Source organism: Chiloscyllium punctatum, chromosome 12 (genome assembly GCF_047496795.1).
Source record: "Chiloscyllium punctatum isolate Juve2018m chromosome 12, sChiPun1.3, whole genome shotgun sequence".
Lineage (NCBI taxonomy): Eukaryota > Metazoa > Chordata > Chondrichthyes > Orectolobiformes > Hemiscylliidae > Chiloscyllium > Chiloscyllium punctatum.
In genome coordinates, this window is record NC_092750.1 from 69,787,719 (window position 1) to 69,813,741 (window position 26,023).

The window sequence follows — 26,023 nt, forward strand, 5'->3', positions numbered from 1 at the left end:
AGCCTTCCTGCGGGTTTTGTAATTGCAAAACTAATGAAGAACAAGAACCCTTTCTCTCCTAACACCTTCCAAGTCAATATTTGCCTGTATGAGTGGACTATTTTGACTACAGAAGCCATTGTGGTTGCTGTGGAAAGAGAAACTTCAAGAAGCAATTAGCTATAATGATCTTAGAGACTGATCTTACATTCACCTTTAAGGTATCTTTCATTCTAGTGACTTTTTTTTTCTATGTATCATTAGGTAGCACGTTATCTGACCTACTGAGTAGTAGAAGCTTGTGAGCAGACAGATAGACAGCAAAACTTGTCAAAATAATTGACCAAAAGGATATAGTCACATATACTTCCCAAAGAAACATCAGTAAAGTTCTGGAATATGTTTATCTTTTTGTTCAGTGGTCTTGCTCAGTGTATATGCGCTACATAATAATAATAGATTTGAGTGTGGGATGTTGCCTTTGCTTGTTATTTCATGTATTTTTGCTTGCAATACAAAGACAGACAAGGAATTACTTGTTAAATCGACTTTAATTTTAGGCATTAAGGAATTACACATCACAGTAATTTTGGTGAATAGGAAAACGAATAGCAGTATTTACATCTAAAATTCACGTCACATATTCTGACATGCTAACACGATATATACAGTAAAACCCCACTATATATTTTTACCAATGTGCCCTTACTGGTCCCCTTATAATATCAATAAGGGGCAGTTCTGTAATAAAAGAATGGAGTTGAGTTCATCACTTAAGAGTACAATTGAACATAACCATGGGTCTGGCAAAAGGTTATTTACCATTATAATCAAGTGCTTTTTGTTTAAAACTCTACCGTTCCCTACCCCAGCCTATAAAACCAATTTACCTTTAAGAGTTTTCCCTTGGAGCTCAGGAGGATTGGTTGAAAATCAATCTGCCATGCTGGCCAGCCATTTTTTGCCAAAGCATCAAGCTAGGCTGAGGCTAGCTCTGAATACAGCTTGCTTGTTCCTACCATGTTTCCCAAGTCGGGTTCATGTGGTAAAGTTTTGCAGTTAGTAACTAACTTTCTGGCCTGAGCCAATCACAGCCCTAGGTGTGTAGTAAGAGCCATTAAAACTTAGTGCTACAGAAAAACTTTTTACATAACATTTCAATTTCTCAGTCCCTCTCCTTCTGCTCTTTCTACAAAATTCATAAATACTGAGCATTCAAAATGGAAGATCTATACAAGGAGCAAGATTATTTGGGCATTTACATGGTCCAATAGAGACAGACACAATTTGGAAAGGGGAGAAACAGCTTCACATCACTGTGCGATAATGCTGACAAGTCTTAAATCAGAGCAACCCATGGTTACAACAGGCAGTTTAAACTCCATCATTTCAAACATTGCTGCTGTACAGAAAAACAGGACTTTAAATTACAAGGCTCACAAAAATACATCTGGCATGCTTTAGTTACAGAACACACTTGTGTACTGCGAAGAAAGCACTGCAAAAGCTTGGTAAATATTAACTAAGAACAATGCCTTTTCAGAGACATGTTACTGTTATACATCAAAATGTAATTTTTATCTTACAATCCTTTTCACACTTCATTTTGTTTTCACACGATCCCCAGTGGAACTCTTGACTTATGAAGGGAAAGTAAGGTTGAAAAAAAAATTAATTTTGTACTTTTCTGAGATTAGATTACCCATCTTGCAAAGCATCCCAAATGAAAACATTGAGTAAAAATTTGAAGCTGCTGACCACAGAGTATATAAACACTGGCAAATGGGTCCATATTGCCTGCAGTATTGAAGACTGAGATGAAATGATGCTGACATATCACTACTTCAGTAGCCCTTTCAAATTTTCCCTGACCATTACATCTCCAATTGAAATCCCAATATTGGATAGTGGCTGGGATATTTTGAAAAATTTCACTGGCCACCCCTCTTTTCTTCCTGCCTCCTCCTAGGAGGGGGAAATAGCACCATATCAGGTTGACCGCCCTATCTGTGGAATCGTTTTCCACAGTTTCATTTACCCGCGGTTTACCGCTGTCTGAACATATTACAGGGAACATTCTGGAACCAGGGACTAGGTGCCTGCCAGGAAGGTAGGTTTCCCATTTAAATGATTGGGTTCGCACCTATCTGCAGTTTTGGGCTTCGGTGGTAGGTCTTGGAACATATGTCCTGTGGGTATGGAGGGACTACTGTAGTGTTTTTGAACAAGAAGGATTTATTAGAATTATATGCTTTGGGGGCCATTCAGGAGTCAGTGTTCATCAAAGTCTCTTCCCCATCCCTAACAACTATTATCAATCGAGAGTAAGTTGGATGTGAGAGAATACTCAATGATGTACATAGAGTTACAATCACTTTTCAATTCTTTTCAACTTTTGTACCAATTTTTACCTTTTTTAACAATACCTATGTTACCACTTTCTGAACAAATGTTTAACATGTCTCTTTATTTATAGCTTTCTTTCAATAGCACATCTTGCTCTATATTATCTTACACCTTTGCTTTAACATTAAACCATCAACTCAATTGTTAATAAAGAAACAATGTAAGACACCTTCAGAACCTAGCTCTAATTTTTTTACTCAGATAAACTGTCAAAAACTTGCTTTAGCACAGTGGTCATTTTAAAATACAAATTACGTATAGCTCCCTAACTGTAATAGAGGATTTTTGTTTTTTATACTTGCTGTACTATTGCTTGTAAGGGTAGGGGTTCTTCGACATTGCAATGCATCTTCAGATGTATGAAATTAGTGAGGTCCAAATACATCTGAGCTCCTACATAAGCCAGATGGTATAAGATCATGTAACCTGATTATAACGAAAAGCATCTTTCACGTTTTTAAAATGGTGGTACGCACATATTAGCCCAGTGAAAAGTACACATGTTTATTTGCAGGTAAATAACATATTGAGCTAGTGGAAACTGGAATGATTAGCAGTGGAGTTTTTACATTTTACTCCTGAAGCTGTACCAACTGCATAATGTTTAAACAATTCTTTCATAGGGTGTGGGTGGAGCTGGCCATTGCCATTGAGAAAGTGGTAGTGAACTGTGTTCTGGAACTGTAACAGCCCTTGTGATTTAGGTCAGATTACTGTTGACAAGGGAGTTCAAGGTTGTTAATCCTGAGAGGTACTCCCGTGCATCTACAGCCCTTGTCCCTCTAGGTGCTAGAGGTCACAAGTTTGGGAAGGTGCTGTCAAAATAGCCTTGATGAATTGCTTCAGTGCATCTTGTAGGTGGAACACTGCTGGCACTGTTGGTTGTTGGAAGGGATGGAAATTGAGTGATGGTTAGATTTTCTCTTGTTGGAGATGGCATTACCTGGCACTTGTCTGATGCAAATGTTAATTGTTACTTATTGGCCCAAGTGTTCTGCACATCAATGCACAGTGTTGTGGTTTCTATGGAGTTGCAAACATTCCCAATTCTGACATTGGTCATTGATAAAGCAGCTGTATATATTGATGGATGGGCTGAGAACTGTACTGAGGAACTCCTGCAGTGATGTCTTAGGATTGAGAGGGTTGGTCCGTAATAACCACAATCATTTCCTTTGTGTTATGTATGATTCCAACCAATTCCCTTGACTCCCATTGACTCCAGTTTAGCTAGGACCTGTTAATACCACACATATTTCAGTGCTGTCTTTATGTTAAGGGCAGTCTCTTTCAGCTTACCTCTTTAGTTCATCTGTTTTGTCTATGTTTGGACTATGGCTATAATGAGTTCAGGAGTTGAGTTGACTTGGCAAAATCCAGTCTGAGTTTCAGTGAGCAGGTCATTTGTCAACATATGTCGCTTCAAAAAAGAACTCTGGGTTGGTAAGTTAAATGCTGCAGTTGACATTTAAAATTGGACAAATCCATTCCAACGGGATTTAGCTGAAGCCAGTCCAAAGAAAAAGCCCAAAATTTAAACAATGATCAACTTTTTCATTTTGTAAATTAACTGGACTCACACTATTAATGAAGATTTAACCTGAATTTCTTCAGCACTAAATTCTATGCTGATTTTAGATGTATTCTGCCTTAACAGAGGAGGGGCAATTGTATGCTACTTCAATATTGGACTGTACATTCCTGATATTAGTTTGGTACACTTCTGTCTGACGTTACCTTCATGCTTTTCATACACAGAATGCATGATATCTCAATGACAATTTTACTCACAACTTTAGTAAAGATGAAAGTCAGTGGAAGACCTGGTAAGGAGGTATATCAAATACTTTGACCAGAAGATCGAGAAAGGGCAAATAGAGAGGAGAGACATGAATTTATGAAATGACTAATATCCTTAAGTGTTCACAACGATCTCAACCATCAAATGCCTCATTCATTCTATGCTTTCTGAATAATCAAAGTGAAGTGTGGGATACAACAGGAAATTTTGGACCTGAAGGGTTGAGGCCTTTTCAGAACACTCCCGTACTCCACACAGGGACCTCCAACTGCAAATACAATCAGAGAGCAGCCAGGCCGTAAATAAACAGGCCTTCTTTTTCACTGAAACAAAGTATTAGTCAAAAGTAAATAGGTTCTCAAAGAAATATAATCCGTTTACAATAAACAGAGGTGGCTGACACCCGTAGGATGAACCAGTGAACACCTTAATTTTGAGCCCTTTTTGTGGCCTAGTCTTGATTGATGCCATGTTGCCACGGTACCTTGGCCTGCTCCTCTTTGCCGCTGTGACCAGACTGAGAGAGTTTGCGTGTGAAAGCCTTTGGCCTGCTCTCTTCTTCAAGTGTTTCTTCATTGCCTATGTATGTAGGTCTGGGATAATATGGTTTGGGGGGCAAAGCTGGTATCTCTGTGGATTCCTTAGGAATGACTCCAGTGGGAGCAGAGTGGCTACGGCATGGGTGAGCTTTCACCGATTCAATGACATCTGGTTCAGAAAGGCTGTACCTTACTGGTATGTAAGGGGCTTCCCCATCCTCCTCTGGGTTCCAGGTCTGACTGGAATCTGTTGTGTCTGTACGTGGTGGCTCCATTGAGTGGCCAAAGTTGCTTTCACTCAGAGAGGATACCCCGCTGCTTGCACTGCCAGACAGGGTGGAGTTACTGCCATCAAGACCTGAGTGGGGGCTTGTAGGTGATGCAGGAATTGGGTGTAGCGAAGACTGTGGGGGAGAAAGGAGAAAAATAGTTAGTATTCACAGTTCTTTCTGTGTACAGAAAATGTTCTTTCAACTCATAAAACATTCTTCAGGTAGAACATTCTAGCCAGGTGATTATCCCATGCCAATTGTCAGTGACAAAGTGAATTTAGAACAATGACATTGAAAGTCAGCACTGTTCAACTGTCCAGAATATATTTATAGTCAAATCTGATTTCTGTGCCTCATGGCATGGAGATGAACAATTTGCTGTGGGTCACTGGTTAGCAATCAGGAAGACCAGATTAAGGCTGATTTTCATTTTCCTTCATTTTATATATTAAGGGTAATTGCGTTGGTGCTCTCATTTCTGTAACTGAGATCAGTTACCTTAACACCATTGAAAATGAAACCATCTTGTCTAGATGACTAAAAGACACAAAGGATCATATATTTACCACTGGCTAGTCAAATCCCATCACATATCTGCAAGATAAGCAAGGCGTTGTCTTGATGCCCTGGTCACTTCTTATTCCTCAACCAGTATGATTACAGAGATTATGAAATTGTTATTTGTGAAGTTGCTATGGCTGTGCAATGTTTACCTGCATTATGATAGTGATCACATTTCAAAATACTTTGGGATGTCTTGGTTTTTCAAAAGCCACAATATAAGTATAAAACTGAATCCAGGAACTAAAATTCTATCTTGTCTGTTAATTCTTTTTAGTTTAATTATTTTTTTGTTTCTATTTATATGAATGTTGTAACTCAAGTAACACAACCTTCAGGCAGTGCAAAGAGAATGCAGTCTCAAGATGGTACTCCAGGGAAAGAGGTTCTTCAGATTTTTAAGGAACTCTTAAAAATAAAAATTGAAGCACAAGATTGAGAAATGGAGGCTGGCAGTTGGAAGTTAGGAAGGTGAATGCAATGTTAACATTCATTTTAAATGGGTTAGAGTACAAGAGTAGAAATGTATGGCTAAGGTTGCTAAAGACTCTGGTCAGATTGAATTTGGAATATTGCGAACAATATTCAATTTTTGGGTCCCATATCTAAGGAAGGATGTTGTGACATTAGAGAGGTGATGGAGGAGATTTACAAGAATGATCCCAAGGATAGAGGACTTATCATATGAGTGGTTGAAGATTCTGGGTCTGTATTGAAAGAATTTAGAAGGATAATGGGGAATTCGATTGAAACTTACAGAATAATTAGAGGCTTGGATGTGGTGGACATGGGGAAGATGTTTCCAAGGAGAGACTAGGACATGAAGGCATAGCTTCAGGAATGACCTTTTAGAACTAAGATGAGGAATGTCTTCAGTCAGTAGGATGGTCCCTGGTGAATCTGTGGAACTCATTGCCACAGAGGGCTGTGGAGGCCAAATTATTGAGTGCACTTAAGACCGATAAATAGGTTTATAATTGGTAAATGGATCATGGGTTACGGAGATGAGAGGAGAATGGTGTTGAGAAACATATTAGCCATGATTGAAGGGTGGAGCAAACTCAATGGTTTGAATTGCCTAATTTTGCATCTATATCTTATGGTTTAATGCTGCAGTTGGCCTCTGTTGCCCCAGCCCCCTCCTCAGAGGCACCTGTTCTCATAATAGCATCTCACACTCTGAATGTGATGAAGTCATCAGTGCATGTGCAGATGCTTCCTATGGTCTGTCCTGTTGCAGCCACGGGATAAACCATAAGAAATAGGACAGGCAGAGGTTGTTCAGCCCATAAGCCTTTTCCACCATTCAGTAGCATCATGGCTGATTCGATATTCCCCACAACTATATTCCTACACTTTCCCTGTAACCTTTGATTCCACCTACTGATCAACAATGTATCAATCTCAGCCTTAAATATACGTACACTGTTCTTACAGCTCTCTGACAAGGAGTTCCAAAGGTACTCAACCCTCTAAAGAGATGAAATTTCTCCTTGGTGCCCCTTTATTCTGAACTTTGTCCTCTGGTCCTTGATTCTCCTATGAGGGGAAATATCGTCTCAGCATTTATTCTGCCAAGCCCCTTAAGAATCATGTATGAATCAATGTGATCCTCTCTCACTTTTCTAAACTCCAGCGAGTAGAGTCCTAAACTGTTTAGTGTTTCCTCAGAAGACAATTCTTCCATACCAGGGACCACCCTACTGAACAACCTTCAATTATGTTTTCCCATAAGTAAGGGGAGCAAAACTGTTCACTTATATTTCCAGATGTGGTCTCACTGGCAGCAGCTTTCAGTAAGGCTTCCCTACTCATATACTCCAACCCTCTTGAAATAAGGGCCAACATTCCATTAGCCTTTCTGATCACCTGCTGTATTCTAGCTTTCTGTTTCGTGTACACTTATCTCAAAATCCCTTTGTGTTGCAGCTTTCTGCAGTTTTTTCTCCATTTAAATAATCTGTTCTTTTGTTCTCCTTTCCAAAATGAAAAACTTTGCATTTTCCCACAATATACTCAATTTGCCAACTTTGTGCCCACTTAACCTACCAATATCTCTCTGTAACTGTTTGAATCCTTCTCACAACCTAGCAAAGGCCTTACCTTCATTCCCTTCCAACAATGCATCAATGAATTCAATACGTGAGGTGACATTGAACGCTTCCTCTGCCCCTCCCCCACTCTATTTCTCACCCTCACAATGCGCAGCCCTCTGCTCCTGCTCCAACCCCAAACTCACCATCAAACCAGCAGACAAAGGGTGTGCAGTGGTAGTTTGGTGCACTGACCTCTACTGCTGAAGTCAGGTGCCAACTCGAAGACACCATCTCCTACCACCCCCTCGACCATGACCTCACCTCCCAACACCAAAGCATAGTCTCCCAAACCATACACAACCTCATCACCTCAGGGGAACTCCCATCTACAGCTTCAAACTTCATAGTTCGGGAACCCCACATCACCCGATTCTACCTCCTACCTCAGATCCACAAGCCTGACTACCCCGGCTGACCCTTTCTTTCAGCCTGCTCTTGCCCCATCGCATTCATCTCCACTTGTCTCGATACTGGTCTATCCTCCCAGTCCGGGAACTTTCCATGCCCTTCACTACCTCCAAGACTTCCATTTCCCCGGCCCCCAACACTTCATCTTCACCATGGACATCCAATCCCTATACACCTCCACCTGCCATGACCAGGGCCTTCAAGCCTTCTGTTTCTTCTTCTCCCGATTTCCCCACCAGTGCCCTTCCACTGACACACATTTGTTTGGCTGAACTGGTCCTCACCCTTAACAATTTCTCCTTCGAATCCTCCCACTTCCTCCAGATGAATGGGGTTGCCTGTGGGCACCCGTATGGGCCCCAGCTATGCCTGTCTCTTTGCTGGCTACGTAGAACAGTCCACCTTCTGGAGTTACAATGGCACCACTCCCCACCTTTTCCTCCACTACATTGACTGCATTGGCGCCACCTCGTTCTCTCACAAGGAGGTTGAATAGTTCATCAACTTAACCAACACATTCCACATCAACCTTAAATTCACCTGGACCATCTCTGATAACTTCCTCCCTTTCCTGGACCTCTCCATCTCCATCAATGATAACCGACTCAACACTGACATTTTTTATAAATCCACCAACTCCCACAGCTAGCTGGATTACACCTCCTCCAAAAATGCTATCCCGTATTCCCAATTCCTCTGCCTCTGCTGCATCTGCGCCATGGAGGACCAAATTCACCACAGAACACACCAGATGGCCTCCTTCTTTAAAGACCGCAATTTCCCTTCCCACGTGGTTGAAGATGCCTTTCAACGCATTTCATCCATGTCCTGCATCTCTGCTCTTGAACCCCACCCCTCCAACCGCAAAAAGGTCAGACCCCCCGGTACTCATTTTCCATCCCACCAACCTCCGCAGAAATCACATCATCCGCCATTTCCACCACCTTCAAATGGGCCCCACCACCAGGGATATACTTCCCTCCCCACCCCTATCCACTTTCTGCAAAGACCGTTCACTCTGCGACTACCTGGTCAGGTCCAAGCCCACTAAGCCACCCTCCCCTCCAGGCACCTTCCCCTGCCACTGCAGTTATTGCAAAACCTGCGTCCACACCCCCTCCTCTGTCCAAGCCCCAAAGGAGCCTTCCAAATCCATCAAAGTTTCACCTGCACTTCCACACGTCATTTATTGTATCCATTGCTCCTGATGCAGTCTCCTCTACACTGAGGAGACCGGATGTCTTCTCGCAGAGCGCTTCAGAGAACATCTCCGGGACACTTGCACCAATCAACCCCACCTCCCCTGGCCGAACATTTCAACTCCCCTCCCACTCTGCCGAGGACATGCAGGTCCTGGGCCTCCTCCATCGTCCCTCCCTCATCACCTGACGCCTGGAGGAAGAACGCTTCATCTTCCGCCTCGGGACCCTCCAACCCACATTGGCATCAATGTGGACTTCACCAGTTTCCTCATTTCCCCTCCCTCCACCTTATCCCAGTTCCAACCTTCCAGCTCAGCACCGTCTTCATGACCTATCCCACCTGTCAATCTTGTTTCTCACCTATCTGCTCCACCCTCCTCTCTGACCTATCACATTTATCCCCACCTCCTTCCCCCTTCGTACTCTCAGCTACCTTCTACCCAGCCCCCTCCCATTTATCTCTCTACTCCCGAGGCTCCCAGCTTCATTCCAACATCAATTGTTCTGCTCCTCGGATGCTGCCTGACCGGTTGTGCTTTGCCAGCACCACTCTAATCTTGACTCTAATCTCTAGCACCTGCATTACCCACCTTCTCTTCCTCACAACCTGTCTTACTACCTATTTCTGTGTTGTCTGCAAATTTGGCTATAGCTCATTCATGTCCTTCCTCAGTCATTAATATATCTTGTAAACAGTTGTGGTTTCAGCACTGATCTTAGTGGAGCCCCACTGGTAATGGATGCCAACTTGAAACAGAAACTTATCCCCACTTGCTGTTTCCTGCCGATAAGCCAATTCTCTTTCCATGCTAACATATTACCTCCAAGACCATGGGCTCTTATGACTTAACTTTTTGTGATATGCCATCTCCTGGAAGTCCAAATACACACATCTATTTATTCTCCTTTATCCACTCTGGATGAGACTTACTCAAAAATTCTAATAAATTAGTCAGACATAATTTCCTTTTCATGAAGTCATGGTGACATTGCTTGATGAGATTCTAATTTTCCAAATTACTTCCTTAATAATTGATTCTAATACTTTTCAAACAGTAGATGTTAGGTGGATTTCAAGGGGTATGTGTACATGTACCATGGCCAATTGGATAATCACTCCATTACATTAAGTACACTTCAGCATTACAGCTAAAACTCACAAATACTTTTATGGAAAGATTAACTGATTGTTGAACAAATTTTTCTCTTTATTTGTAGGTGCCCAAGTTAACATTGACCTATTGTACAATACTTACTTTACGTAGGGTTCGTGCAGGCAAGGCAGGTGGTATATCACTGATCTGATGATGGAAGGGATCAAAATTCATAGTGAAATGACCTATGTAAATAAAAAGGAGATTTTGTGAATACTAAACCAGCCTCATCATGACCATTACCACTAACATGAAGTACTTCCATCATTACCATCACCACAAACAAATTACCATTATAACATGGAACTTTTACATTTTACAGCACAAGAGGAAATTCTGCCCATTGACTTGAAACTGACTCCCAAACATCTACCCTGTTAATCTATTCTGTTGTTTTCCTCTTCAAATATTTATTCATTTTCTCTCAAAAATTAATAATAAGTCTCTCCTACTTCCCCAGCTCCACAGTTTGATTTGATGACCTACCAGTCCTATCCCTTAAAGGAATTTCTCCGAACTTCTCCCCTCCCTTGTCCCAGTCTCCTTTATAGTGAAAGCCTCACAGTCCTTTAATAAATCTCTTTAGTATATTCCATGTTTTGACTCCCTTCCTATTTCAGATGACTGGAAACACACCATTTTTGATTTAGTGTTACTTTTCTGTTTCTGTACCCTATTTTCAAAAAAAGTGTCAAGTTTTAAAATGAAATTATGAACCCATCTTTCCTTTTTTAAAGATTTATCTGATTTTCTATGTTCTTAAAACTTTTTCCATTGTGTATTCCTTCCAAAATGGTTCCTTTAAGTGGTTTCTTATATCTGACATCTGTTTGCCCAATTTGACTGTTTTCAGAAGTTGTTTGTTGATGTGTTCAGAGTTAACCATAATTCCTACTTTTGTGTTGACTGATCACATTCATCCTTCACCTCTCCTGCAAATGCAGGAACTCTGGAACACTAGTAGAAAATGGTAGAAATCAGCAGACCACGGAGCGTTTATGGAGAGAAAAACAAAGGTTGAACATTTTAAGTTCTCTGATTTGTCGGTGTTTCTTCCATTTTCTGTTTCTGTTTATTTTAGAACACTTACATATAGCAAAGTCAACTGACTCAAAAATCATTACCACCATTGGATCATCATCCTTTTCATTGACAACATTACATAATTGTACAGGTGACGTTACAGCATCTCGTGCACGTGGATCCCAAACTATAAAACTTCATTGGATAACACAGAATCCTCCTCTATTGTCACTGACCACAAATCATAATCCTAAATCACCTATGGATATATTGAACTTTAATTCTAACTTGGTTTTTAAAAGAGGACTGATACAGCCAACAGGACTGTGGATTTAAATTAAGCGGCAGTCTGGAGGGGAATTCTGGAATCTCTCACCTGTACAGAGTTGGGGAAATTTTAAATGGAAAACTGAAAAGGTGACTAGGAGGGTGGACCTGCATGAGAAGTGTAGCGATGGTGAAAGATAAAAATTGGCAACAGAGAGCCCTTTCATTTTGTTTCTTCTTGTAAAAGCTGAAGTGTGACACCACAGGTAAACTGTTAGGTGATTGGTGGGTATCTCTGCTAGATCTTTCAATTGGTCATTTTGTTTAAGTAAGGAGATGTTATTATAGCTGAAGAGTACTGACGAAACGTAAAATATTTAACAATGAAATTAATTAATTGGATTGAATAGAGATGGCTGAACAGGAAATGTATTGCAGCTGTAGTATCTGGAGCTGGTGAATGCCAGCGGACTTCACAGTAACCACAACTGTAGCAGCTGCTGAAACAAAAACAAAAATTGCTGGAAAAACTCAGCAGGTCTGGCAGCATCTGTGAAGAGAAATCAGTGTTAATGTTTTGGCTCAGGTGATATTTCCTCAGAAGGGTTGCTTGAGGAATTTCAGTTCAGAGTTGATGAGCTGGAATCTGCATTGTGACATCAGGAGAGTTCCCTGAATGTTGGTTCCAGGAGGCAGTCATTCCCTTTAGATTAATTGTGTAAAATTTGGTCTGTGGTCAAGGACATAGGGATGTGACTGTAGTGAGGCAGGCTTTAGGATTCAAAATTTAGCTATGGAGAAGCCTCAGCCAACCCCTTGCCTAATAGGTACAAGGACCTAATAGGTTCTTGCTCCCGATATGGACAAGGGCACAAACAAAACAGGGAAGATGACCGAACTGACCATAGTGGCATGATCCACAGCACTATTCAAGTGGATGGGGTGAGGAAAGAAAAAGTGAGGAGTTACAGGAAATGGCATAGTTAGGGGAATAGATGCTGTTGTCTGCAACAAAGACAGACAGTCCCGAAGACTTTGTTGCTAACTGGTGCCAAGGTTCAGGACATCTCTTCTGGGCTGAAAAGGAACATGAGTGGCAGGGAAGGATCCTGATATCACGGTCCACGTAAGTACCAATGACCTACCAAAGAGATTCTGCTGAGGGATTATAAACTGTTTGGAACTAAATTAAAATATAAAACACATGGTAGTAATCTCCAGATTAATACCCATATCACATGCACATTGGCTTAGGATAGATAAAGATAGAGAAGTAAATATGTGGCTCAAAGATTGGTGTGGAAGAAATGGGTTCTGATTCATGGGACACTGACACCAATAAAGTGGAAAGGAAGAGTTGTTCCTTTGGCACAGGCTTTATTTGAACCATTCTTGACAGGTGACCCGGTGAATTATATGATTTGTATTACAGATAAGGTTTCTTTTTAATACATCCATGGAATGTGTATCTCACTGACTAGGTCAGTATTTATTGCTCCTCCCTAATTCCAGAAGGCAGTTAAGAGTCAATCATATTGCTGTGGGTCTGAAATCACATGTAAGTCAGACTAAGTAAGGATGGCAGTTATTTTCCCTAGAAAACATTAGTGAAGCAGATGGCTTTTCCCAACAATCAGCAATGGTTTCATTGTCATCATCAGACCTTAAATTAAGATTTTTATTGAATTCAGATTCTACCATCTGCAGTGCTGAGTTGGTTAGCAAATCAAATAGAAACAAGAAAACATAAGTGCACATTACTGAAAAGGCAAATGATAATCAAAACTTGAGAGTACAAAATATGTGCAGAGTGCAGCAGAAATAATAAAAAGTCAAAGCTAGAGGCTCTTTAACTGAATATACATGGTATTTGTAACAAATGATCTGTCAGCAGAAATATGGATATGATTTGATAGATATTACAAAGATGTCGTTATCTTGTGTAATAACCCCTACAAGGCCAAAGGGGAATCACTAATTAATATCTTTGTGGAGATTGAATACGAATTCCCTTGGCAACAGGCAATGGCCTGCCCAGCTGGCATTCATCACCTGAGCTCTTTAGTGGTGCATTGATGAGGGGCCGTCTTGTGTATTTGTGGTGTCCTTGGCCTTGAACCAGGAGGTCCAGGTTCAAATCCCACCTGCACCAGAGATATCTAATAACCTCTCTGATCAGTTTGATTTAAAAAAAAGTGGTGAACTAGCAGTGTGCCTTGGAGCAGGGAGGCCTGGATAAAAGCCCTACATGCTCCAGAGGTTTGTGTTAACATCCATGAACAGGTTGATTAGAAACATGGGTTAATAATTTAAAAAAAGTCGTGCAATGGTAGTATCCCTATGTCTGAGTCAGGAGACCTGAGTTCAAGTCCCACCGATTCTAGAAGTGTATAATAACATCACTGAACAGGTTGATTAAAAAAAATTAAGATGTTCAAAAAAAAACAAAATCAAAGTGATTTTGGTGGCAGAAATGTTGCTTATTTGTATGTGAAAGCATTTGAGTATAAAAGAAATAAAGGGCTCTTCTATACAGTGCTTTATTTCCTTTCCAAATCCATTTTGATTTAGTCAGAAAGGAGGAAACAACAGACCAGTTTACCTAACAGTTGTTGGGAAAATGCTAGAGAGTCCATATTAATGAAATTGATAGGAGATTATTTTAATATCATTAATGAGATCATGGTTTTGTGGAATGGAATTCATGTTTGACAAATTTGCTAGTTTTTTTTCCTTCTTCCTGATGAAGGGTTTATGCCCGAAATGTCGATTCTCCTGCTCCTCTGATGCTGCCTGACCTGCTGTGCTTTTCTAACAACACGGTCTCGACTCTAGTCTCCAGCATCTGCAGTCCTTGCTTTCTCTTAGCTCATGGTATTGGGGTATTGGCATGAATTGAAGGTTGGTTAATTGACAAAGCAGAGAGTTGGGATTAATGTGTCTTATTCAGGTTGGTAAGACAGATGGAGTGCCAAGCGCTTCATTTATTTATTATCTACATTAAAGACTTGAAGGAGGGACCAGAGTGTAATGTATCCAAATTTGAGATTAGACAATACATCATGAAGATGTCAGGAATCTACAAGAAAAAATAGATAGGGTGAGTTAGTGGGCAAAAACTTAGCAGGTCGAGTTTAGTGTAGTCAAGTGTAAGGTCATATGCTTTGATTGGAAGAATTAAAAGGCAGACAATTAGTTATGTGGTGAAAGATTCCAAAAAAAAGTGTGCAGTGCTCTGGGGATCTATGTATTTTTATGAATGAAACACAAAAATTTGGAAAGTAAATTCAGAATATAATTAGGAAGGCAAATGGAGTTTTGGTTTTTGTTGCTATGGAATTAAGTTTAAAAACAAGAGACTGTTGTTAAAACTGTACAAGTTATTGGTGACGTTGCACATAGAGTACTGTGTACAGTTTTGGTCCCTGTATTTGAAAACAGGAGGCTGCTCAAAAGAGATTCACCATGCTGATTCCTGGGATGAAGGGACTGAATAGAATAGAATCCATACAGTGTAGAAACAGGCCATTTGGCCCAACGAGTCCATACTGACCCTCTGAAGAGTATCCCATCTATACCCATTCCCTTACCCTATTTACATTACCCCTGACTAATGCATCTAACCTACACATCCCTGAATACTATGGGCAATTTAGCATAGCCAATTCACCTAACCTACACATCTTTGGACTGTGGGAGGAGACCCAGGCGGACACTGGAGAATGTGCAAACTCCACACAGACAGTCACCTGAGTCTGGAACCTGAACCAGAGTCCCTGGTGCTGTGAGGCAACAGTGCTGATCACTGAGTCACTGTGCTGCCCCACTTGATTTGTCATAAATGGCTAAACAGGTTAGGCCTTTATTTGTTAAAGTTTACAAGAATGAGGGATGATCTTATTGAAACATTCAAAATTCTGAGTGGGGTTGACAGGTAAGGCAACACTTATTTAAAGTTGAGATGCAAAGGAATTTCTTCTCCCAGAGGGTAGTGAATGTCTTGAATTCTCTACCTCAGAGAATTGTTGGAGCCTATGCTGAGCTGGCACAAAAGGAGAGTTGAGCTGCAGGGCAGATCAACCATGAACTTGTTGAAGGTTGGGGCAGGTTTTAAGATTCAAAGGTCTACTCTTGCTCCTATTTCTTATGTTCCTACAGACATATTTGTGTTTTGCTGTTCTCAGGACATACAAAAAATAGAGTTATAAGTGAGCTTCCACTCTGGTCTGCGTATGTTGGTGGCCTGACATCCTAATATGTGTGTGATTGTGCTGTGAAGGCTGTAGGGTTGAGAACAGCTAATTAAACATCTTTGGACTGTAGGTAGAGAGAGAGAGAAAAACAGCTCTCCTTCTGGGTGCGCTAGCCACGATTGAAAGGAAACAGGACAAAATCAATCTGCTCGGCCAAGAATCCTGAAATTAACACAACATGCTATTACCTACTTTACACAAATGACACAGAAATTGATCTGTACATCATTTTTTAAACTCTTAACTCCTTTTGGACTCAGACACACATTAAGAATAAGAACTATGTGTTTAATAACTAATAAACTGATTCTTTTGTTCAGTCAAGAAAGCCTGATTACATTGATTCCTTTTAAACCATTAATCCATTGGTCTGGAAGAAGGGCATCCAGAAGGTGAAGGGATCCTTTTCAAATTAACCTTATTGTAACCAGAAACTAATAATGGACTAGCCATATAAATACTATGCCTACAAGAAAGGTCAGAAGCTAGGAAGTAATTCATCTCCTGCCTCCACAAACCATTTCCACCATTTAGAAGGCACAAGTCAGAAGTGTGCTGGAATATGTTGGGCGGGTCTGTTTTTATGCTGTACAAGTCTGTCTCTGTGTCCACTTGCCTAGATGACCGCAAGTCCAACAACACTCAAGAAGCTTGACAACGTCCAGGACAGAGTAGTATGCTTGGCACCAGATTCACAAGCATCCACTCCGTCCACCATTGACACCCAGTAGCAGCAATGCATACCATTTAGAAGATGCACTACAGGAATTTGCCAAAGATCCTTTGATGGTACTTCACAAAAAACAGTGAACTTGTTATAAAACTGGTGACAGTTGTGGTAGCCTAAGGTTACCATTGCCAAGGATAGGTACTTTATTGGGGATTGATTTGGCTGATGGCACAATGTACATCTCAAACAGAAAAGGACAGCTCGGAAAAACTGAGAAGACTGGAGAAAGCCTGCAGCAACTGGCAGGAAAGGTAGGAATCAAAATAGGTTCAGAAGCTATACCAGAGGCAGCAAACTCCAGTGGTTAAAGAAGGGTTACTTGACTTAAACTTGCAGGAAGTGACTAAGATGGTGGGAACTGAGAGGTTCAGAAACCCTACTTGTAAGTTTTAAGAACTCAGGAATGGCCATTATATTTATTCAGATAAAGTCAAGCCACATGCTTTAGAAAGGAGTTAAAAGGGCAGAAGATAGAGTAATAGATATAAAACAACACCGCAATGGGCCAAGAAATTTCCTGATAAGGGCTTTTGCCCGAGACGACAATTTTCATGTTCCTCGGATGCTGCCTAGCCTGCTGTGCTTTTCCAACACCATTCTGGTCTAAACCCAAGAAAGGTGACATCTGCAGTGGAACACCATCGTTAAAATTTTTAAAAGACCCATGGAGAAAATGCCAGATAGGGCCAGATGGAAGTGGAGATAAAGTCTCGTTTAGTGGAAGAGGTGCATTCCTTTTAATTTTCTTTCTAGCTGTGTGGGCCTCTAAGGTCCATGTGCAGCAGCAGCATCTGGAACCTAAGAGCAGCTTGGAGGGAATGTTTTCACATAATCGACGAGGACAAACAAGGCTGCATGATAGCCCTCATGTTACTCACTATAGAAATGGGGTTGACTCTTAACTGCTGTCTGGGCAATTAGGGATGAGAAATAAATGTTGGCCATGCCAGCGACACCCACTTTCCAAGGACAAAAAAACTTTATTTGACAGTGATTATTCACCTTATCTAAGAACAACTGTCCTCTGATGTCAACATTAACTACCATGTAGATGGAAAACTATTTAACCTCAAACTCCTCTATGCCAAAACTGAACTAACCACCACAATTATACATGATCCACAGTTTGCAATTAACTACAATGCCATTGTCCACTCTGCACCAGATTTGTAAATCATTTTTAATCTCTTCAATTCTGCACAGTAGAAACTCCAGTATGTTCTTGAATATTGTTAAAACAAGGCTGAAAATGTGTTGCTGGAAAAGCGCAGCATCCAAGGGAGCAGGAGAATCGACGTTTCGGGCATAAGCCCTTCTTCAGGAATATTAAAACAAACTCCTATCAATCGAGAACCGATCAGCCAAATATGCCACTTCCCATATAGAAGGAGAAACTCTGGATTATTTCAGCACTTTATACATCTTGGCAAAAATCTCTCTCAAAAATCCACCATTAATTAGGAGCACCATCATCAGATTAGCTGCACGAGTTCAACCTTCTATACACCAAGTAGTCAGTGTTTCACAACAAAGAACTCTTGAGTCAATTCTAATGTGAAAAGTGGTTGTCATTACCCCACTCTTGCACTGTAGTGAGACCTGAACTACTCAGGAATATGTTCAAGTGCTGAAGTGATTCTATCAAGCAATGCTTATGTTGCAATCTCTAGATTCAATGGGATGGTCATAATACAAACACTAGTGTTCTTCTGTGAAGCCAGCTTCACCAGCATTCAGGCAAAATTGCAAAATCAATTTTAATCAATTTGACATTGTGTCCAGACAGCTAAAAACCATCTCCTTCACAGGGCTCTGTTTTCTCAACTCTCAAGTGGCTGATATTACAGGAGAGGGTTTAGAAAGTGTTTCAGAGGTCTTCTATAACTCTTTGAAGTGTGGTAGCATTGACATTCATGAGTGGGAGGGGTATGCAATCATTCAAAATATAAATAGGCTCAGATTTAACATATTTGGTAGAAAAATTAAAGGAAAGTTGAGAATTTATTTCCCTCCATAATGGGTGTAGTAAAAGTCAGAAAAGCACTTGGATATGCATGTGAAGCGCTGTTATCTACAGGACTTTTGACCAAGAGCTGAAAAGTGAACTTAGGTTGGATCATCTGGCACAGGCATGATGGTTACTGGCCCTGAATTTTCTGTGTTTCTACATAAGTAACAAGAGCAATTTGTAGTAACATTATTCTCCTACCCATCACTTATAGCTAACATTGAGCTAACTTTCCTCTACCAGGCCAATCCAACAAAGGGGCTTGGATTTCTACTTACCAGGTGGCAATGATCGAGGTGGTACTGGGGGTGCCACTACTGTGCCCACATGTGCTGAGAGGAATGGTATTGTGTCCCTGGTTCCACTGTCTAAACTCCAGCTACTGGGAGCTGCTGGCACCGCTGAAACATAGTGAAACCAATGTCAGTCAACAAGTACCTGAACTGGTATGCAATAAAGTCTGGTGCAGGAAAATGAAAGGTAAATGCAGTGGAAATGAAAAAAAAAACTAGGAACCACGTATTCCTGATGGATGGGAAAGAACTTGCTGATATAGAACATAGAATCCCTACAGGGTTGGAACAGACCCTTCGGCTCAACAAGTCCACATCAACCCTCCGAAGAGTAACCCACCCAGACCCATTCCCCTGCTCTACATTTATCCCAGATTAATACACCTAAGCTACACAGCCCTGAACACTGATGGGCAATTTAACATGGCCAATTTACCTGACCTGCAAATCTTTGTGATTGTGAAAGGAAACCAGAGCACCCGGAGGGAACCCACGCAGACACTGGGAGAAGGTCCACAAAGACTGAGCCTGAGGCAGGAGTGAGGCAACAGTGCTAACCACAGAGCCACCGTGCTGCCCCTTTCATATAGACAATGAAAAGACCTGACACATCCTTTAACTTTATTTAACTGTGATGCACAACAAAGAAAGCTAACAGGACCCAGACGTACATGACTCAGTTCACTGTGCTCATGACCTTCCCAGTCCGTTGGAGCATCCTGGTTTGATCAAGTTAAACCTACTTGGTAAAACAAGCATCAATTCACTATTAGCCATGATGAATAAGAGGCGAGAAGTAAACCTGAAACACTACTTTATGTTCTCCAGGGGAAAACTGGACATGTCCTTTGACGGTACAGATACTTTCAGATGCACCAGATAAATTTACATAGGTTGATGAAAATCTATGATGAATGGCAAGAAGAATAATTAAGATCAAAACAATGAAGTGGCATTAGTGCAAAACAGTAACGACAACAGTATCTGTATTCACTGGAGTAAAAAGGTTCTCCGGCAGTCTTCTCCAGTTGAATAAGTTCCCAATTTCCTGTAATTCATGATACGGCGGTCCTGGTTTATTAACGAATTTATGAATACCAATGTATGAATGCAATCCTGTACTGGGTGTCATTTCAAAGGTCCAACATACGAATGCTTCCTATACTTAAGAACAGATATTTTACATTGTCCAGCCTTGTGTTCTGACTTGCAAATGGACTTGAGTGGAACCCATTTGCAACCTGGGGACTGCCCAGATAATATCTGAGCAGATTGTTGTAGGAGGAAGTAGGTCGAGTCTGATTTTGTCCATATTCACATAGCATCCAAACACAGGCATTTTTCGATGGTCCTGGTTTTTCAATAATATTGAGGAACAGAAACTTCTGGATGTTTGCTTTAACCCAGAATACCCAGGCCAACTGGTAACCTTCCTGAGATCAGTTGTAAATGCTCACTATCACACTGGGCAATGCGGTTAGGTGTTGAATTTTGATCAAATTGTAATATTTAAGGAACTGAAAAATGCGCAAGATTTCCTCCCCTTTCAAAATGACATCAAATCCACATAGTCTCTCTCACTGCTTCGTACATATGAACCTAGATGGTCACAGTCTACAGTAAGTGGTCAAATTGTATATTTGGAACTGAATTAATTTTGCTTACTGTGAAATTACGTATTATCACAAACAGTAATGCGCGAGACTCGGCTGTGGTGTTTGGGATAGTGCTAAGCACCAGTCTTGAGTTTTAAGATGAGGTGGTAAAACTGAAGTAATCAGGCATCTTGATCTATTTCTTCAATTATAGATGGCTAGGACCAATCACCCTTTGAGGTGAGGTATTGTCCACTATGTGTGAAAGAGGACAGACTTCTTTTTGAGAAGGACATGTTGTTTAGGTGTGGGGGAGGGAGGGACGAAGAGAGACATACAGACAGAGAGAGGAAGGGAGGGAGGCAGAGAGAGAGGAGGGCATAGTAGTAATATCACTGGACTAGTAATCCAGAAACCTAGGATAATGCTCTGCGGACACGAGCTTGAATCCCCCCATGGCAAACAGTGAAATCTAAATTCAATAAACAGAAAAATCTAGAATTGACAAGCTAGCCTAGTAGTGACCGTATAACCATTGTCAATTGTGGTAAAAACTATCTAGTTCACTAATGTCCTTCAGGGAAAGAGATCTGATGTCCTTAGCAGTCTGGCCTACATATGATTCCAGACCCACATCAACATGGCTGATTCTTAACTGCCCTCTGGGTAATGTGGGATGGATAATAAAATACTGGCCTAGCCAAAGACACCCACATGAATGAATGAATAAAAAACTAGGATGTAATGGGAAATCAGAAACGAGGATAAATTGAAAAGTTGTAAATCAATTTAAAATACAGGAGACTTGTGTATTTAGAAAGATCAATAAGACAATGGCAAAACAGGAAAATAAACGAATAATCCTATGTAAGGAAGTAAGTTACAGAAATAACTAGCTAGTTCATACCATGGACAGCATGGTGGCACAGCAGTTAGCACTGCTACCTCACAACGCCAGAGACCCGGGTTCAATTCCCGCCTCAGGCGACTGTGGAGTTTGCACATTCTCTGCGTGGGTTTCCTCCGGGTGCTCCGGTTTCCTCCCACAGTCCAAAAATGTGCAGGTTAGGTGAATTGGCCATGCTAAATTGCCTGTGGTGTTAGGTGCAGGGGTAAATATAGGGGAATGGGTCTGGGTGGGTGTGCTTCGGCGGGTCGGTGTGGACTTGTTGGGCCGAAGGGCCTGTTTCCACACTGTAAGTAATCTAATCTAATCTACTATTCATAACGAATCAAAAAACCTACAATGTGAAAATATCTAGGTTAGTGTTAAGTATTTGGTACATACACAGAGGCTACCATAAGGATGACAGGAATTATATGTTGATGAAAAGGCTGTGCAAGAACAGGGAAGTTATTATAATGGCAGATTTCAGTTAACCCAATAAAATTATAAATAGAGTTGGTAAAAGTTATGCATCTTTGCATCATGACCAAGAATGTAAATGAAACCAGAGGCAGTGTTCACTGGTGACTCCTGAATTCATAAATGATTCATAAATTCATTCATAAATGATCCAGCCAAATTACAGGAAATGGAAATCAAAGCATCACTGGGAGATGGTATGATCTGATCAAACTTAATAAGACTCTGGACCTAATTATTGCAAAGACCAGGAACTAGATATATAACTTTTAAAGGAGCTAAACTCAAAGAACTTCTATACTCACATTCAAATGATTTATACGAGGTGTGATTAGTAAGTTGCAGGTGACATCAAAATTGGAGATGTAGTGGACAGCAAACAAGGTTACTGGCGAAGAAGAGTACAATGGGATCTTGATCAGATTGGACAATGGGACAAGGAGTGGCAAATGGAGTTTAATTTAGATAAATGTATGGTGCTGCAATTTGTAAAGACAAACCAGGGCAGGTCTTACACACTTAATGATTAAGGTCCTGGGTAGTGTTGCTGAACAAAGAGACCTTGGAGTACAGGCTCATAGTTCCTTGAAAGTGGAGTCGCAGGTAGATGGGGTAGTAAAGAAGGTTATGCCAAATGCTGGCAAATGGGACTAGATTAAATTAGGATATCTGGTTGGCATGGATGATTCGGACTGAAGGATCCGTTTGTGTTGTCCTACTCTATGACCGTGACTGTGAAAAGATTTAAAATAAATGGGCTGGATGAAAATGTGAATGGAAAAATACAATAAACATGAGCAAAAGAGACAATAGATATCTTTAAAAATATAATGTTGAACATGAAAAAGGGGGACATAGAGTAGATTTTATTTGTCATTTTTACCTTATACAACTGATAAAAATAAAAAAGAGACAGTGTTCGAGCTTGATTATAAACAATTTAACCAAGCTCAAACTAAGTAGTGTGATGAATGTAAGATAAAGTCGTGAAAAGTAAATGAGCAATCACAAAGTGCAAAGGAGAGAGTATATTTCCATAGTCTTACCAGACCATAATTCTGCTTTCTCAGATAGCGACGGAGCGGTGGTGATTTAACCTGAGGGTCAGCGCAACAAGGGTGAGAGGAGAGGTTGAGAAGGAGATTCCTTCATGGTAACCTCAGTCAGTGCAGGAATTGAACCCATACTGTTGGCATCAAACTGCTTCACAAAGCAACTGTCCAGCCAACTGAGTTAAACTAACACCGCAAGGAGCGAATAGATAGTCTAACCGCGGTGGTGGGGAGAGAATAGGTAGTCTAACTGCAGTAATGTGGAAATCATTGGAAGCCATTCTGAAGGACAGAATTAATCTGCACTTGGAGAGACGGGAATTAATCATGAACAGTCAGCATGATTTTGTGAAAGGAGGGTCATATCTGACCAATTTGAATTTTTCAAAGAGGTGAGCAGGTATGTAGATGAGGACAATGCTTTTTGTGTAGATTGCTTAGACTTCAGTAAGGCTTTTGTTAAGGTCTCACACAGGAGACCGATAGCAAAAGTAACAGCCAATGGGATCTGGGGAAATTTGGCAAATTGGATCCACAAGTGACTGCATAGTAAGAAGCAAAGTTAAGGGGTATTTTTTCAACCAGAAGTTTGTGTCCATTGTGGGTTCCATAGGTGTCAGTATTGGGGTTTGTTGTTCGTGGTTTATATGGATGATTTAAACTTGAATGTAGGAGATTGATCAACAGGTTTAAAGATGTACAAAAATTGGGGTGATAAATGGTGAGGAGGAGAGCCTAAATTTACAAGATTGCATGTGCTGATCAGTGGCAAATGGAATTCAATCTGGATTAATGTGAGGTGATGCATTTGGGCAGAATAAACAAGGCAACAGAATACATGATTAACAATAGGACCTTGCGAAGTACCAGGATCAGAGAGACCTTGTGTGCATGTACACGAGTACTTTATAGTATCAGGGCAGGTGAATAAAATAGTTAAGACAACACATGTATGCTTGTCTTTATTATTGAAGGGCTAGAGTTTTAGAGCAGGCAGGTTATACTGGAACTGTATAAAATATAGATTAGTCGACAAGTAGAGCGTTGTGAGTTGTTATGGGATCTACATTATAGGAGAGATGTAATAGCACTGGAGGGTGCAGAGAAGATTTACCAGGATAATTCTTGGGCTGGAGAGTTTTAATGTAAAGTGAGATTAGACAGACTGAGGTTGCTTTCCTGATAGCAGAGGAGATTCGGAAGGGGATGTGTAGATGAGATGTAGAAACTATGATCAACATAGGGTAGACAGAAAGAAACTTTTCCCCTTAATGGGAGGATCAATGACCAGACGACATAGATTTATGTTAATGTGCAGAGACTTAGAAGAGATATGAGGAAAAGTTTTTTCACAGAATGTGTGGTGGGAATTTGGAACTCACTGTTTGTCAGGGTGGTAGAGGCAGAAACCTTCATAATATTTTACAATTATTTAGATGTACACTTGTGATGTCCAGGCATCTTAGGCTATTGCTGTAAAATGGGATTAGAATAGTTAGATGGTTGTTTTTGACTGGCGCAGATGTGATAAGCCAAAGGGCCTTTTTTTCTGTGCTGTGGACCTCTATGACTCTATAAGACCTGCAGATGTAAATGTAACGAGAGGCCATTAGAGAGGAGATTAGAACATTAAAAGCTATAATTGAGCTTGTGACCAAGAATGGGTACAGAACTGCAAATACTTTAAACAGTTACTTCTCTAAGTACTTAGAGAGCTGAACAATTTCCTCAAGAAACATACCAAGACAAAACTCAATGTCAATACAAATGAGATGTAAATCCTAAACCAGCTAAAATACCATGAAAGAAAGAAATCCCCAGTGTTAGCTGGCATGTTAAAATAGACATGGAAAGGAGACTGATGAGGTAATCATCATGTGGGAGTTAATGTACAATGGGGAGATATCAGTAGATAATGCATATGTTTTAGAATGGTAACAGATGAAGGCCTGTAACCTGTTCCTCAGTTGCATATAAAAATAATGGAATTATTATCTGGAGTAAACATTTATTATTTCTAAAAATCATTAATCAAGTAAACAATATTCAACACAGAGAAGATCCAAGACATGGAGAAATGAAAAGAACCCAGGAACTGAGAAAACAAATGGAGAGGTCAAATTTGCATGCGATAAACTAGGAGAGGTGGTGGAATCAGAAAGAAACAGTTGGAAACAGAATGAACTTAAAATACAAGAGGCTAGATAATGGTAGGTGAAGGGTAAGTGAGCAGCACATATAATTCATGAGCAGCAACAATACATGACTAAACTTCCCACAGTACACATGGAATGTAACATGATTTCCAAAAGAATTTTCAAGTTCCATATGAAAGGTTTTTAGTTAAACTCAAAACTGTAGAGTATGCAGAAAAAAACAATGGCAATGACAAGAAACTGGAAGTAGGGTGGAAATGGGCACTCCCTGGAAGTTAGGTCAGAGTGGTGATGGTTCCTTTTTTTTGGTGGTGTGGGGGAATGGAAGAGGTTAAATGCTGACAAGAAGAAATTGGTTCAAACTAATAAATGATAACTTTTAGGACTGTTTTCAGGATATTCTTTTGTATACAGAATGATAAGGTACAGAATTATGGTAATTGTTGGCTTGTTTCAACAGAAACAGCATGTTGAACTGAATGGCTTTTAAAGTATTTTGTAATTTTGAATCTCAGAAGAACTTGTATAAGAAAAGCATTGCACCATACATGACTGTGTTGCTGTTGTAAGATTTGTTGAATAACAATGTCTGAACACATTGTGTAGGGCTGTGAAACAGATACATTGATAAATGAGTAATTTTACACTATATCAGCTATAACCAACATGTTTTGATCACTTGCAGGTAGCTGTTGGTTTATCAGACCCACATTGCGCACACGTTCAATTCAGTCCAATATCAAACCAGCGCAGGCATTACGTTTTCCATTTATAGAGTCATAGAGATGTACAGCATGGAAACAGACCCTTCGGTCCAACCTGTCCATGCTGACCAGATATCCCAACCCAATCTAGTCGCACC

The 26,023-nt window shown here is 40.5% G+C and overlaps 1 protein-coding gene across 5 annotated transcripts in view; it reads right to left on the minus strand.

Moving 5' to 3' along the window:
* Positions 1 to 511: 511 nt before the first annotated feature.
* dock3 (dedicator of cytokinesis 3) overlaps positions 512 to 26,023 on the minus strand; it is an 889,649-nt gene continuing 864,137 nt past the window's right edge. For 4 of the 5 annotated variants that reach the window (XM_072582733.1, XM_072582732.1, XM_072582731.1 and 1 more), the window contains 3 exons: positions 18,978 to 19,100; positions 10,521 to 10,603; positions 512 to 5,129 (listed from right to left, as the gene is read on the minus strand). In XM_072582733.1, the coding sequence (XP_072438834.1) occupies positions 4,638 to 5,129; positions 10,521 to 10,603; positions 18,978 to 19,100 (698 nt within the window). In that variant the 3' untranslated portion in view covers positions 512 to 4,637. The remainder of the gene's footprint in view (positions 5,130 to 10,520; positions 10,604 to 18,977; positions 19,101 to 26,023) is intronic. The other variant, XM_072582735.1, reaches the window with a different exon arrangement.